General features: G+C 37.9%; 1 protein-coding gene across 1 annotated transcript; it reads right to left on the reverse strand.

Moving 5' to 3' along the window:
* Positions 1–3,462: 3,462 nt before the first annotated feature.
* On the reverse strand, positions 3,463–15,268 carry ABHD5 (abhydrolase domain containing 5; the record flags this gene model as incomplete). The annotated part of the gene is made up of 6 exons (XM_010072962.1): positions 3,463–4,116; positions 6,633–6,819; positions 7,378–7,489; positions 10,929–11,083; positions 14,560–14,932; positions 15,183–15,268. Coding segments are annotated over 6 exons (1,003 nt in total), but the record flags the coding sequence as incomplete, so codon positions are not given.
* Positions 15,269–16,626: the final 1,358 nt, after the last annotated feature.

The raw sequence follows: 16,626 nt of genomic DNA on the forward strand, positions 1-16,626 counted from the left end.
CAGCAGGCTACCTTCTGCTCTAGCCCAGAATCTCACACCTATCCCAGGCACGTCAACCAGGTTCTTCTCTCTCATTTGTCAGCCCTCCCCCTCTCCCTGCTCTGAGCACCCCTGAGCCTTTCCCTCACCTTTTCCCTCATCCTCATGCAGAGCTGAACCAGCTCGTGAAGCAAACGTTCACACTTCCCCACTCTTCAGCTGAATTTTGCTGTTTTCAGCTGCATCATTCATTTCTAGCTCATATTGTTCCTTGTGATGTACATTGTCATTCCACTTGTGTGCCTCTGCTCTATGCACTGGTCCATCCATCACCAGCCTGAAAACCTGAAGTCTCCAACCATTTTCACGTACTGCCACTATTACCAGAACGCAGTTGCTGCATACACCTGTGCCCTGATCTGATCTCACTAGTCCCACTAAAACCTGTCTCTTTCCAGTTACCTTTAGCGACTCACTCTTTGTCAAATTTCACTTGTGTTTCCTACAAAAATAAATCCCCAGATGAAGGCTTCCAGCAACTTGGGTTAACCATCACAGGATGAGGCTGATGGTGAACTGGTCAACACAACAGAACACAATGAAATTACAGATACATGGAGGAGCCCTAAGGAATTACCCATTTAAACAGCAGTTGACTATTAGCCTTAGGTTTCTGGAGGCTCGCATTTTAATAAACACTAGCAAAACAGGCGTTCCTGAGTACATTTGCTCATATATTGATTCCAGATGGTTTGATTATATTTAAACTTGTCTTACTTGCAGTCAAAAAGCTGAATAACTGTGATCTGGAAGGGCTGGAAATCTAAGGAACCCACAATGGACCAGATAGAGCGTTTCAGAGGGAGACTGTCACATAAGTTCAGCACTAACAGCTGTAGCAAGCTTAAAAAGATATGGTTTAAAAAGAAATGCCAGCATTGGTGAAACCAGATGATGACATTTCTCCTGTTTGGACCCATTTTTTTCAAGCGCAACACCCACAGATTCCCATTCTCCATTTCCATTTCACAATCGGATACAAACGGGGACTTTCTTGAGAGGGTTGTGAATGTTTTATTAAAGAGTCTTACCAATAAATTACTTCAGTGAAAAATCAGCTTTTTAAAAGTAAAATCTAATCTGGCAGGGTTGAATAAGTAACAAGATGAACTCAGCCATGCAAACAAAATATTACTAAGTTACTTTAATAAAATTTTATCACAACAACCTCAGGAAGAGAAGTGTGTCCTGGAGACCTGAACAGTTAATCTTGGATTTTTATTAGTATTTTTGATTTTTTTTTGTTATGTTCTCTCCTCTGGTACAAAGCTGTCTTCATTTTGATGCTAGAAAAGGATAAATTTCGGGGGTGTTTATGCCTGTGATTCTTTTCTTATTTTATATCACTGTAATAAAAATAGCACCATCAGTCTACAGTGCTCTCTGCAGTACACGTAAGCAACTGGTCATCACACTGAAGCAGAACTTCTAGAGAAATAGAGCTTATTCCTAGACAGTAATTGCTCACAAAAGGCGTAGCTCCAAACTCTTTTCAGTATGTGCCCTTCATTTTCTGTTCAGCACCTCTTATGATGTTTATTAAAGCAATTTTATTAGGTTATGTTGCATACAACAGGATATTCAAAATTCCATCCTGACCTTCACAGCAGTATCACATACTGCCTGGAAGATAACCAACAAACATTTTCTTTGTATATACAATCAGCATTCTGAGCTTGCACCTACTTGTTGACAAATGCTTACCGGTTTCACTTAAATACAAGAAAACCAGAGAACATTGAGACATTTGAAAATAAGTGTTACCATATTCTTAATGTATTCTGGATGGTTTAGCTCAAGTCATTAAGTACTCTTGATTTCCAGGGCTTAATTAGACACCATTTTTACAAAAGCAACATCATATCTTAACATTAATCAAGCATAACTTTTAAAATTTTTATTGTGCAAAACTTAAGCAGTAAGTCTTATTAGTACAATAAGCTGAAAAAGCAAGGGATATTTAAAACAATATTCACATTCAGTGAGCAATTTTTATCCCTACCTCCCTCTTTTGATGTGGAATCTAGAATTCCCATCAGTAAGTGCTATCTGAAAATACCAATTGTTTGTTTCACCTTTTGTTATTTGTATATTCAGAATATATTTTTGCATTAGGTTTTTAAACACAATTAAAACAGCTGTTTAAGTTGATAAATACACATTAGACACTGAAAAGGGTGAAAAAAAATACATACTAAAGGCATCCACCTAAATGGTGGCATGACTGGTAATTTATAGCTTATATTCAAAAATATAATTAACGTTCTGATTTTCCATTTTGAATTGAAGATTTTAGCAAATAACCCAAAGTTTTGTTTAAAAATTCTGGCATCTGCTAATCGAAAAATGAATTTAATTCAATAATTAATTTTAGATAAAATGTTTAGCCTTTTAGGTATTAAATGTTACTAGTCAAGGCAGTTGCAAAGACTGTTTGATGTTTACATAGCACCATATAGATCAATATCTCCTTGAGAAAGAGAGAGATTATGTTTGCCTGGGAACATAATCAGAGTATTTCCTGAATATTTTAGGTATCTTTGCCTTCCACATGACAAAAATGTGCAACAATTCCTTAATTTGAGAAAAAAATGCACAGAATTCCACTCAATCTTTAAGATGGTGCTATCATTAATTAAAATCTCTATGTATAAAAGTATCAAGAACTCTTCAGTAGTCAATATAATATTCAAAAGCAGATCAATAGTTTTATGTAAACCTGTTAAAAAACAACCACATAATTTGGCTTTAAAGTGACAAAGTATTTTGCTTAATATAATTTACTAAGCACGTGAAGAACTAACGTCAAACTACGATTTCAAAAAAGATGCAGAGACTGGATTATCTCTGATATTGAAATACTCAATTAAAATATATAACTATATAAAGAATCTCAAAGAAATATAATTTGTTACAGTAGTATTGTTCATTCCAGTAATAATCCTTCCTATAAGAAGGCTGCATGTTAACAAAAATACACTAATCAGATGTAGTTCCCAATTAGAGAACATCAATATTCTCTCCTCTGCCCTGAATTTACTGCAAAGCACACTAGGTTTTCTACCTAAAGAAAAAGGGAATTATGCTCACTATCCAGATGGCCATTCCCCAGCCCTAAGCAAAGTCTTGTCAACTTACCCACAATTGTTAGGTTTAGGCTAGCAACAAATCTCGCAGTAAAGTGTTAAAAGATGGAGTAACTAACAAGTCATCTTCTGTATTTTAAATCACTGAAATTGGCATATCAAAATATTTATAGAAGCATGAGTGCTGGTGACATCATCGACTCTTACAAACTGAGCCTTCCGTAAAAGTTGCACAAATGGAAGAACTGGAAATAATATCCAACAGAAGGAAGATTTTCTAATATTGAGCCCCAATTTCTTATAAACTAAGACACATATTTCAGAGACAGACACTGCTCGTTATTTTGGCCCTGTTCTTCTCCCAAAATCAGCTTCACAAGCTGTTATCATGCCAATAAAAAAAAATACACTCTCTTAAAACATTGTATATAGAGTTCTGGATTCAAAAAAATAAAATGTATAAGCAATTTCACATTCTTGCTATGAAACATCAACTAAAAAATATGAATCTTCATAAAGAAACCAAATTGCATTTTAGACTTTGTATCTATATTGATACAGTTGTCTGTATTTGTGGAGAATTCTGCATCTTCAGAAGTTCAACATGAGCAAAATTCAATTACATTTTTAAGAAAATTCCACTTTTAAAAGTTATATGTAATATCATATATGACAGGCTAACAATCTAAAGACCAATCTCAAAGCTGTAAAAAGTTTGCTCCAAATCTCTCTATACTCCCCAAAAAAGGCACTAAGCAGTTTAATTGTGCAAATGGCTTCTTAGAAGAAACAGTGTGCAAACAGAGCCTGTTCCATTAGCTCTGCATTCTTGAGTGATTTCCTAGAGAGTATTGCTATTAAATGCTATCTACTGTATGACTTTCTGAAGAACAGAAGACAGTCAGTCCACAGAATCACAGATATCTTTCACTTTCTGATTGAAGTCTTCAGGTTGATCAGCATACACATAATGACCTGCACCAAGGATAGCCTAGAGGACAAAGGTGAAGAAACAGGTCAAAATCACAAGAATGTAATAAACAAATAAATAAATATTGGGATTTGTGACGAACCTTTTACACATTACCTACTTGATACATCATTACTTGAAAAGACAAATTTCAAAACTGCAACTGATCTCTTGTGCCCAGCTGGTGTTAATGCAGTTTAGCACAACTGCTGCCAGGAGGTGGTATCATACAGCCTAAAAAGGACTGTAAACATAAGGAAAACCAAGAGCTTGTTTCACGTGTTGAAGGAACTTTGCTACACAGGAAAAGAGGGTAAAACTACTGCTCATTCAACTGCACACCTTGTCAAAAAAAAACACCTTTCAAGCGCACACAAGTAACTCCACTTAGAAGTGAGTGCTTTACTTAGGAGAACCTGCTTTACATATCAAACTTCTGATACATCTTTACCCCCTCCATTCTCCACTTAAAAAGTTCTGCCAGGTTGCTCGTTAGTTCTGTAAGTGTTAGCATTAGAGAGACCATCAAATCATTTGTATTCCCTTATTATATAAATAATATGGAAGAGACTAAAAAAGGTACTAGAATAAATGATTAAGAACTTAGAAGCTTAAATTGCTGGGGATTTTTCCACAAGTCTACGTGAAAGCAGATTTCAAGCCTCCGAATTAATGACCACTATGTTAAGCAGGGACAAGTAAAATCCAAATGACACAATCAACGAGGGGAAAACCTCACATCAGCGACATAGATCATTTCACAGCAACTATGTAACAAAATTAAGGGCTTAAGTGCCCACACACAGGGTGGTTATCCTATTCCTATGATTTACCATTCTCTGCCGTAACTGGTACGAAGCAAGCCATCATCACAGTGTACAGCAAACGTATTTGACCTATTTTCTTTCCATTTTACAATTAGTCCAGAATTATTTTGTATTTAAATCTATTTTTCCCATTCCTCCATTAAAACACTCCCTCTTAAGTCTCTAATTGAAGCCCATAAAAGTATAGCTACGTTATTGTGTTAAAAACCCCCACAAACTTAAAGTAAAAATTAATTAGAAATAAACACACGTAATAAAACCCCAGAATCTCTGTGCACTTTACCAAGTATGGCACTGCCAGTCAATGTCTCAGCCTTAGCCTCATGAGAACCCTTTCCCTCCTACGGTTTTTTGAATGTCCCTATAATTTCTAATCACTCCAATTTACCTTTTAGAGTCTGTATTTGGCTTGATGAAATTTTAACCTGGAATACAATAAAGTTTTCCACAGTCCCTTCTAAAAGCCATTGATCAGACTGGAAAAATCTGCCTGAACGGGTATATTGCACACTTCTTAACAGTGACTTTTTGTTACAACTTTCTCTCTGGTTAAGCAGTTAAGAGACACTTTCAGTCTGGATGGCAACATTTATGAAATGTATTTGTGCTCTTTAACAGGTAAACAGTCAGTAACGATGTCTTTTCTCTGAGTTCCAGCTCTGATGTCAGCTATATCAAGATCAGAAAATTTTATTTGAATGACTGGTCATAGTATACTATCCGCATCACATATCATACACTTCTGCCCAGACAGACCTGGACATCAGTGAGAAGACTGCATCCAGCTCTGGAGTCCTCAGCACATGAAGGACATGGACCTGTTCGAGTGGGTCCAGAAGAAGGCCACAGAGATGGTGGGAGGGCTGGAGCACCTCCCATACGAGGACAGGCCCAGAAAAGACAAGGCTACCATTCTATGACTCTATGACAGCTGGTATATTAAAATATTTTACCCCCTCATAGCACTGTAACATATATGCATATTCAATTATCATAGCTGACTGATGTGACTGTGTGGAGAATACTTTTAGATTTGTTTGTTTTTATAGGAATCAACAAAAATGCAGTGTGCACATTCACATCAAATTGTGAGTACACACATTTTAAATTATAATGTCATACCTCTAAACGAGACTGTATTAGCTAGGAAGACAACACTAAGTATTTTTAATGACTCAAAAAAAGATGCTTACAAGAACCTAAGCACCAGGTACAAACTGCTCTCATATCAGAGAAACAAAAGCATTGTACAGACAGATTAGAATAGTTTATGAGAGCCTCCTTGCTATGTCATACATACACACAGATATTAGGACTGCTGTGCCTTAAAACACAGACAAACTCCAGATACTTACCAGTGACCAAAAAACCTACTTCTATTAGTACACTATACAGCAAAATGTTTTGTAGAGGAGAAGAACGAGCTTGCTCAAAAATCTAATTCAGCTTCTAGTGCTACAGTAAGTTTCCTTTTTACTCTGGGAACAGAACACTCTTTTGTTTAGATTTTCTGTGATCTAACACTTGTTTTCAGAAAACCAAGTGATCTAACACTGTGATCAGTGATCTAACACTCTGTTACAGAAATCAGAAGTTATTGCCCCAGGCTTTAAACCAAAGGGCCAGCATTTCCACAGTTGGCATAAAAAACATAGATACAATTTAAACAAATCCACACAACAAAGGCAACTCCTTTCAAAGTCAACTTACTATTGTCTTCACATATGAGTTTGGTCTCAGAGACTGGATAGTGCTGCCAGAATTGCCATCTATACATGAACGTGCTCCATAGACCACAGTGATAGGAATGTCTCCATCCATTTGTGGAATCCGTTGCAGCATCGGCCTTTTTGCCCATCCATAAGGAATAGTCATGTTCTTGAAAGCTGTTTCACCACTTCAGGTCATTCAAAAGGGTAAAAACAATTAAATTTCTATTGGATCTGCCTTTTCTCTAAATTGGAGCATACAGTAAAGTGCCTCAGTGCACAGTGGTAACACTGAGTGCAACAGTACATGAAGCTGCGATTTTTTACTGTTAAGAAATATAAGTTTTCAAGGTTTGCATGTAATTTTCAACATAAGGAGTCTATTGTTTCTACCGTACTGAGTGATAACACTTAAAAGAATTAAATGCCTTATTTTTAAAGTTTTTTAAGAAACTAATTACAAATTAAAGCACTGTAACAATTTTTAAATTAAAAATTAGTGCCAAAATTCTCTCAGAATTATCACACAGGTAGTTTAGAAGAAATACATAATTAGGATAGCTTTTACATTTATTCAGTTTCTGGAATTCAGAAAGTGCAATGCTATTTTTTCTTCAATTAATACAATAAATGTTGCAATTAAAAAAAAAAAGCATGCACACTGTTGCCATGGCCATCAGAGGGAGTAGCAGGCACTCAGTAAATGAAAGAGACTTCAAAACATACCCTAGGAAACTCATACTCACCTGGGTGACTGTACGTTGCAGTGATAGATATATTCAGCCACAGTGTTATCATCAAACATCGATGAATATTTTCGCTTGAAATCAGGTCTTAAACGCTGAACAAGGCTTAATCCTGTTAAAAACCAGAAAATACTATTAGAGGAGGAATGTGTATAGACAACTTTATCACATTGCCTAACACTTTTCATTACAACCCTCAAAACACACTCCCTTGAAACACGTGGACAAGCTTGATGACTTCTAAACCAATGTTTTGTTTAATCACTTGCATGTCTTAGGAAAACATGATGTGATTACACCAAACAGGAATGAAACATAAATATTCTAAAGGTTTTTATGCCGCACCATAAGAGGGGCAATTCAATCACTACTGAACACATATGCGGAATTTTTGAGAAGGGCAGCAATAGAACAAACACGCAAAGAGGATCAGCAAAAAGGCTAAGGAGAGTTATCTTTTTGCCACCAGTTTAGTCTCACATGATACCAACACTTTCTCCTTGCTCTGGCAGCACCGGGTGGGCCAAAAGCATCCCACCTTTCACAACCAGAAGGCACTGTTGAAAAAGCCGGGCTGTTTTTCTTCCTTATATCTAAGTCTGTATTCTTTTATAGAAGTCTTCTTCTGAAGCTAGTTCATCAAACTAGTGTTTAGTTGAAAGAACAGATGTCTACGCTGAAAAACAGGTGTAGAAATCTTAACATAAGACACAAGAAGTGGTATAAATTAAGAGATTTAACTTAGGACAACTACTGACCCCATGCTCTCTTAACAGCCAAAGTAGAGAAGCGGGTCCCTTCAGGGGCCAGTTCAGGTTTTCTAAGGTTAAGCTCCTATTCTGAATTACTACTTTAAGGAAGAAGCCTCTTCTAGTTGACCAGATGGATCTTTGGGACAAGAGCCTCACGAAAGGCTAATCTTAGTCTAAGAATATTATTAATTCCTAAAGAGATAGGCTTGCAGTTTACCAGTTGGGTTTATAAACTGAAAATACTGTTGTTAATATGTGCAATTATGATGATGTCACTTCTCCCCACCTGTCCCTGGCCATAGGCCTGGTATTATTTATGTATTGTCACAGGGACCTATGATTTTGTAACCTTGAGATCAGACTATTGCAACATGTCCTTACGTACGCTTTAAATCAATTTAGAAAACTAATACAGTGCAAGAGAAAATAATTCCCTTATGAAAAGCAATATAAGTCCTGAAGCGATTAAGATTTTGCAAACATTAAGCAATTTGATCTGCTGCTTGTGTTTTCTCTATAGTTCAATTCTTCTCTTCTAAGAGTTCAGTTGCTGGACTTCTCTTTTTTTTCTGTCTGTTAGGGGCTTTTTTGAATACAGACAATACAGCTGACTTGGAATAAAAGTACCTAGAAGAAAGAGACTAATGTTATGTCTTCCCCTGCTATCAGCAGAGAGGCCACAACATCCCCATTTCCAGTAACCAGGGGACTGAAACCACTTTCTGTTTTGACAGAAAGTGTTTCATCTGTGGGTCCAATCACAAAACCATTCTCCTTCCCTGGGAATTTACAGGGAAGTATGAAACAAAGAGTCAAGGCACCTTGGAACAAATTTTAGAATGAAATCACACTGGTTCATTCTCATAATGTTTATTGAGGACATGCTCAATTGTCTGGTTGATGTTTTTCATAGTGTCTATGAAAATGCTAAAAGAAATACTAACACTGAAGACTCTGAGTTCCACAAACAGGGTGTTCCACAAAAAAAGTTACATTATTGTTGAGGAATTTTCAGGCATTCAGCTGTGGGAATGGAATTCACAAATCCAGTCTAAGCACTGAAACCCTTATACTGTGAGCCTCCACAGTGACTATTCCAGTTAAGTGAAGGAAAACATGCAAATCAACTAACTGGAAACCCCTCAAAGAAAAAGTTCTCTCTTGTTTCTGTCTCTCTCCCATGTTTAAGTATCTGCCTGCGGGTCTAACTAAATGTGATACCATCACAATACCCCAAAGAACCTGGCTCACATTTAAGTGCCTAATTCACACCTTTGAACAAGAGCAATTGGCTTTATAGTGAGGATCAGACACTACGCTTGCCCAGCAGCTTAAGCATGTGTGCACGTAGAAGGAAACCTGCGTTTGGTCCAGCGCCTTCATCAGGTTGGGTTTGATGCCTACCTTGCAGCACAGTGTTTAAACTTGCCCTTCTCTAAAAACTATGCTTCACCTGTCAAGAATTGCACATTAAGTTGATGACGGAAAACTTTTTTAACACATGGAGTGAGAGTGGATGAAAATTTTGAAAAGCAGGTCCCTCCACAGCATCCTGTAAGCGAGGCTAGGTTGGGGATACCTTGCCAAGAGTCTGTTTCTGCATTATGATTTTGACTGCACTTGCTAGCAGAGACAACTTCAGCTTTGAACTCTTCCACATAGATTGATTTATGGATGCATTTGTTATTGGATAAAAGGCATTAAATCAGCGCTTATCACTCAATATGATTCAGGTTGTTTTGTTAATTGAATTAGCATTTTACTTTTAAAAAAAATCTGTTTGTACGAAACATTGCTTGTCTGAAAAGCTAATTTTGTCACACTCCTGAAAACAGTCAAATCGTTCAGCATATTAATATATATATTCTACAGAAAGAGATTTAGGAAACAGATGTAGTTTTTATAGATAAATAAACCCTAGAAATGTCATTAGTTTATCTTCAGACTTAATACTAAAAATGATGAAGAGGTGAGTTAATTGTGACTTGTGAGGGGACTGAAGGATATCTTTTTCCAAGCCTCTCGAGCAGATACTCCTGTAGTACACAGAGTAATAGACAGATAACCTCTTTCATCTCTAGAAGGAATACATATGACAAATTTAAGATTTGATCACACCATTCTCCTTACTCCCCCCATAAACTAAACGGTGGTATTTTTGGTCATCCCTACCTAGTCCTAGTATTAAGGTATATAGAGTTTATCTAACATCTTATCAGTGCTGTTGAAGAAACATAGAAACATGAAAGACAGACGGCCACTGTAACACAGGACACTAATGAGACCCACAACATTTGCTAGAGTAATAAGAAAATGGTTAATAGAAAGAACGCAGTTTCAATTTAACTTCTCTAAACTCAGGCCAAAGACAGATTAGGTTATGAGAGACTGCCTTCTAATGGTAACCAGATTTGGAAATCCTATTTGTCCATCAAACTGCAGTTGGAAGGGAAACTAAACGAACTGTGACCAGAGGCAACCAGAAAAAAACCTTTTCACATTCATGCCTCTTTGTCAGGCTTCCCCAACAAATGTACACATAATCTGACTCACTATAACTGTGCCCTACAATAATATAATGTAGCTTGCTATAAACTATTGTACTAGTATTTCTAATAGAAAGAGTTTGCCCTCTTGTCCTACAGAGTTCATCTTTCCTCAGCCCCTCCCACTTTCTCCTCCAACTCTGTTCTCTGCAGGTGATATGGGCTTGCAACAAAGCTTATCTTACTGTGGTATCTGCCCCATGTTTGTGTTTAATGATAACAGAAACAGTATTGAAGAGCAGCTAAAACTCACCAAAGGGTCCGGCTATCCTCAGCCCAGCTAATGGATTAAATGGACTCAATATAGCTCCTAGTGCTTTGATCCATATTGGAATTGGCCTTTCATGTTCAGCATTGTCAGGCCTCTCTGGAAAACCCCATGGCTCCACTAAGATAAGATGTTTGACCCTGTTGGCAGAAAAGGTTCAAAGGTTTAGAGTACATTAATTTTTCTTTGACTGAGTACAACGGAAATGTGCTATCTGTGGACTACACAACTTGTTTTAGTCACTTCTGTCATAGTGGCCTACTACCTAGTTTCTGATTCACCAAATGTTCTGGTTTTTGATTGCTAATTAGAGAGATAATGAATTGCACCTAATCATATGTATGAACACCAGAAACATGGAAGCTCAGGTCACAAAGAAAATTCAGTATTCAATAGGTATCCACTGTCACACACATTTGAGAAAAAGGCCGGTCTTGTTTCTATTTTTAAAAATAGCATAATCTACATGCTCAGTCAACATTATTTGTAGAAGCAGTTTAAATGGAGAGAAAATAAGATAATTGCATCTGTTTCATATAAGTAAGCTTGCTAAAAGCCTTTATTTTCCAAGCCATCTAAGATCTCTAAGGAGAGTCGCAATTTATCAGAAAAATCATCTTATCAAAGTAAAAATTTGAACTAAGAGAGGCAGAGCAAGATTAGCATATGTTTTCTAAATTTACTGATTTAGGTAATTAAAGAAACGTCAGAGAGACAATTTATAAAATTATTACTCAAAGGAATCTCAGTACAGAGAGCATAGTAGGAGTCTTCAGCATGTGCAACTATCAATCACTTCATGCTGCAAGTCCCTCTCAAGCAAAAAAATCTATTTACTTTTGGTAGATTGGAATTGTTCATTTCTGTTTAACCCCATAATAACACCCACTCTAACTGTTCTAGATACTGCCAATTTCTGAAAAAGTTACTCTTAACTATAGTTTTGCATATTTAAGGTGATTTTCCATGCAAGCTTAACCATCTTTACTTTCTTCTTCATGACTTCCTTCTCTTTCAAAGCTATGAGATTAGATATTTAATACAGCAGAATTCTTAGTGTCTAAAATGATGCCAGAAGTTATTCCAAAGGCTATTTCTGGACTATAAGCAGTTGGGAAACAAAAAATCTGCACTTGAAATGAGGGGTTGAAAGGATTAACCTCACAAAGACATTTCTTGGCTGTCAGCTCAGCCATGAGCATATTGGCACACAGCAGCAAAAGCTAATGGTAAGAGAGGACAGGGTAGAATTTAACCATACAAACCAAGCAGAAGGGATTAGAGGCTAAGGAGCACAAGCAATGAGGAGCTGTTCAGGACAGCCACACATTCTGTGCACAAACTATGGAATTAACACAGCAAACACATGAATAAAAATAGAGTAAGCATTTTTTCATGTTTCCTTTCTTAATACTTTCCTTGCTGTTTGGCATTTCTCCTTTTGGTAACCAGGCCTAAAACACAGGCCAGGATAATGGGAAGTTGACCATGAGAATCATTCCAAAAGTAATAGTCCAGTAGTTGCAGTATTTGAAAATCATGACCCACCATCACTTGGGAATATTCTAAACAGGGATCTTTTTGGATTAGTAACCTCAGATGTCCCATGAACAACTTTGGTACAATGTAGTAAATTAATGGATCATCTAAGCTTGGAGAAACAGATCTACTTTCCTAACAATATGTATACAGAATCCCTTAAGCCTCTAATGCATTGTTAGATAATCTGTCTGAAAGCTGTGCTATATTTATCACTCGATTTAATGCTGTCTTAAGGCCCTACCACTCAATTTGCTAATTTGATGGTGTTATTTTAATTTCAGACAAACATCAGTAATGTGAGAGTACAAACTGAAACACCCCCAAATTAATTAACCCCAACTTAAGCACAGGAAGGCATGAAAACAAAGTGTCACTTCTGATATAAGCCAGCAGAAACAATATCCCATCCCACAAGGATGGGACAGCACCATTTATAGACACTTCAGAAAAAGGGGTAAGAAACTCATAAGTGATTCCTACAAGAAACTAACTGCAGCTAGCTAGAAGTTGCTTTATGCCCAAGAAGATAGCAGGTTTAAATCCCTAGAGCAGAGGATTGCATTTCTTCATGGCAATTCTGGATTTAGACACACGTCTCTTTCATACATCATTTCCAGCAGCATATGGCAGCTGTCGTCCACTTGGAAAGAGAGGCAAAGTGTTCTGGGAAAAAACGATGCATGAATTTATCTCAAAATCTCCACATGAGAGACAATCTCCACATGAGAGACAAAGGAATGTATGTGGCTCCTGGTGAGGGGTGGACTCATGGCCTGGGGGGACACAGGTCCAGGGCAGCAGTATGGTGGGGCCCCGGGGCCAGAGGGAGCACTTATGTGGCCAGTGCCTTCAAGTGAGGGGAAGCAGAGGCAGCTGGAGGCAGGAGGACACCCCGCCCCCACTGAACCAGAGGTCACTGGGGATAGCACCCCAGGAGGGAGGGGGGCGTAGCAGGGGCAGGCCCTGTCATGGGGCTGAGGGAGATAGGGGGATTGGCGTGGAGGTGGCGGGGTCCACCCTGTCCTGGGAAGCGAGGGTTGGCATGGAGGAAAGGGGAGGGACCGTGAGGGGGAGGAGAAGAAGGAAAAACAGACAGCCCAGGGGATGGAACAGGGCCAGGCTGGATGAGGCTTTGAGCAACCTGGTCTAGTGGAGGGTGTTGGGGTTGGCACTAGATGATAAGATGCCTTCCAACCCAAACCATTCTATGATTCTATGAAATTGGTGTGAATATAAAAGAATAAGATATGTTTTGTATAATATAGAATCTGACATACGATGGGGAAAGCTAAACTTACATTCACAGTTTTTCACAAAGCCCACTATGTGTATCTAAACAAAACCAATATCCTTTCTTGATACAGAATGACCTCAGCTGGTGGGATCCTAGCTCACCAGAGGCTATATAACCAGACTATATCAAAAAAAGAGACAAATTATTGGTTTAAGAGAAAAAAAATGGATTAGCTGTTGGCCACAATGTGGTGCAGAAAATGCTGATGAAATACAATTACAGGACTGCTGCAGCTGGGTTGTTCTGCAAAGAAGAAATATGAAGTTGTATCCAGACAATTTAAATCAAACAGTCACTAAAATAATTTTTACATTATCATGCTGGTACCAGGCCAACTGCTAGCATATAGGCATAAACTACTTAGGGGAATTAGGTTCATAAGTTTCAATGTTATCCATAATAATGGGAAGTTTCGCAGAAACAGGCCTATTTTCCCTTCACAAACCTATGTTTGATCAGAGATGTCACAAAACATTCACCCATAAATACAATCTTTGCTATTTCATCTTATACCATGACAAGTGGATTACTGAACAAAACAAAAAGAGGTACAGAAAAGGGCACAGAAAAGCATGTTTATCATATCTACTTATTTCTATTCACCTGGCAACAAGCCATACAATTAACACTTAAATTAAAATTCTTAAAATTCAGTATCAAGTTTCTTTAAATCATTTACTTAAAAGATAATCTATAAAGAGACCGATGAAACAAAATCAGTGTTAAAATCACTAGTCAAATACAAAAAAGGAATTTCTTCATTCCTTTATTTTCACATACCTTGATGGGTATTTTAATGAGTAAGCAGCAGCCAGGAATCCACCTAGATTATGTCCAAGTAAAATCATTTTTTCTAACCCCACCTCCTTTCTCCATTCTTCTATGGATTCCACAAACTGATTTTCTGCCTCCCGAGCATCAGTGTCAAAGTGTGGTCTACTGCTACGTCCAAATCCCAAGAGGTCGAAAGCATAAACGGTCCTGTTCTCACAGAGATCTTCAAAATTGAGAGCCCACATTCCAACACCTCCTCCAAACCCATGCAGGAGAACAAGCGGAGTTTTATGTGAAAGGTCTGGAGAGAATGTCAGTGTCCATATTTTATTTCCATTAGATAAATACACATATCGTTTATTGTATGTGCTTGCAATACCTGAAGAAAGAGTGGGAAAAAACAATGTTCATAGACATGTCTGATAAAATATGAAGTACATTCGACAGTAACTACTTTTAAACAGGAGCTCCCTTTCAAAGGAGAGAGCCTACAATCAAATATCTAAACTAAACCTGTTTATTTCATCACAGTGCAAAAGCCATATCTAAAAACTTATTTGTTATATTTAACGTAAATTTATAGAAAATCTAGTAATATCTATAAGTCTTATTAAAAACTAAAGACTTACATTTTAGCATTTTGTCCTCGGCCTCTTTAAGGTGTAGCAGTGATGTGGGACACCAGGCAGGAAGCCAGCTGAATAACCATCCTAACCTATAATAGCAATACAGAATAAACATTTCTTCGTCAAGATGGTAATTTTTTGCACCATTTGATGCTTTGAAGACATTTCTTTTGCTGCTCTTCATAAAAGAACCCATGTTATATGCCATGCAGGACAGAAGTCTGCAGTGGGAGGGAGCTCACTTTCTCCTGACTTTTATAAAGCAATGTCATCATCAGGGGCGTTCTTCAAACAGCGCACTGTTTCTCCACTGTGTGTTCCTGATCAGAGTGTACTGATCTATCTCCGTCAGAGCAGGCTTCTTCTGAGAACCTGGAGACACCAGTCCTCATGCTGACCTGACAAGCCTGGCAGGATACACAGCACAATCATTGGGGTTTCCAGCCTCCTCTCAAGTTCCCTTGGAAGTCTGCCTGTGCACACGTTACCTTGCATGAACCCACTATTTCCAAAAAAGCAATAAACTGTGTGCTCACCAGCCTAACCTGAACTGATTCATACACTAGATCAATTTTAAAAGTGAAAAGTAAGCAGATTTATTCCAGTGAAGCAAAAACTTGGGCCTTCATTGCCAACTTAGAAACAAAGTCACACAGAAAAACAAAACAGCAATTTCAGTTCCCCCAACAGAAGATGCTTTTCCAGCTGCCAGTTACTATCTTGGTAGTGCTAGCTTGACCACAAAAGCAGGAGGAATGACTCAGCTAGCAGCATTGCCTCCCTGACAGTGCTTCAAAGAACAGAGCAATTGCATACAGCTCTTCCTGGGTGCTAATTTATCCCTTGTTTTCAAGACTGAATCCTCTTTTTCGCTCTCTCTCCTGTTTTTGAAGTGGCTCAGACTGTCAGTGCAAAGGCTGCTACTGTAGGACCCCAGACCATTCCTCAGAGGGAAGAGGATAAGGTCACCAAATTCACAATCAACAAACTTTCTTTAGCACTTTTTTCCTACACTGAACTGCTTTCCAGTTAGCTATAGTATTTTCAGGACTGAATGCTGCGCATATTACTTGTTCAACAATTAACATTAAAAGACTATAAGGTTACCAATGTCCAGTTTTTCAGAGTGCACACGACACATTGATACCAAATCACAGATTTGGCCCCTCAAGTTTCCCCCAAGGATCCAAAGGACCTTCTCTCCACCTTTTTAAGGGGCTGAGCTACTCCAGCTGCATAGCTACTGAGTTTATAATAAATTTATGATACAACATGGAAGGTTTTCTGCAGATGCACAATGCAATCACAAGCAGCACTGTTCAGATTCATAGAAACATATTAGGAAATATCAAGGAAAAAAAATCATACCTGATCCAAAAGGATTACTCATCCAACCACCCATGCCCCCTGCTATTCAGTATTATGTCCTCCGAGAAACACATTGAAG

This window comes from Pterocles gutturalis, unplaced genomic scaffold, assembly GCF_000699245.1.
Source record: "Pterocles gutturalis isolate BGI_N339 unplaced genomic scaffold, ASM69924v1 scaffold45297, whole genome shotgun sequence".
Taxonomy (NCBI): Eukaryota; Metazoa; Chordata; class Aves; order Pterocliformes; family Pteroclidae; genus Pterocles; species Pterocles gutturalis.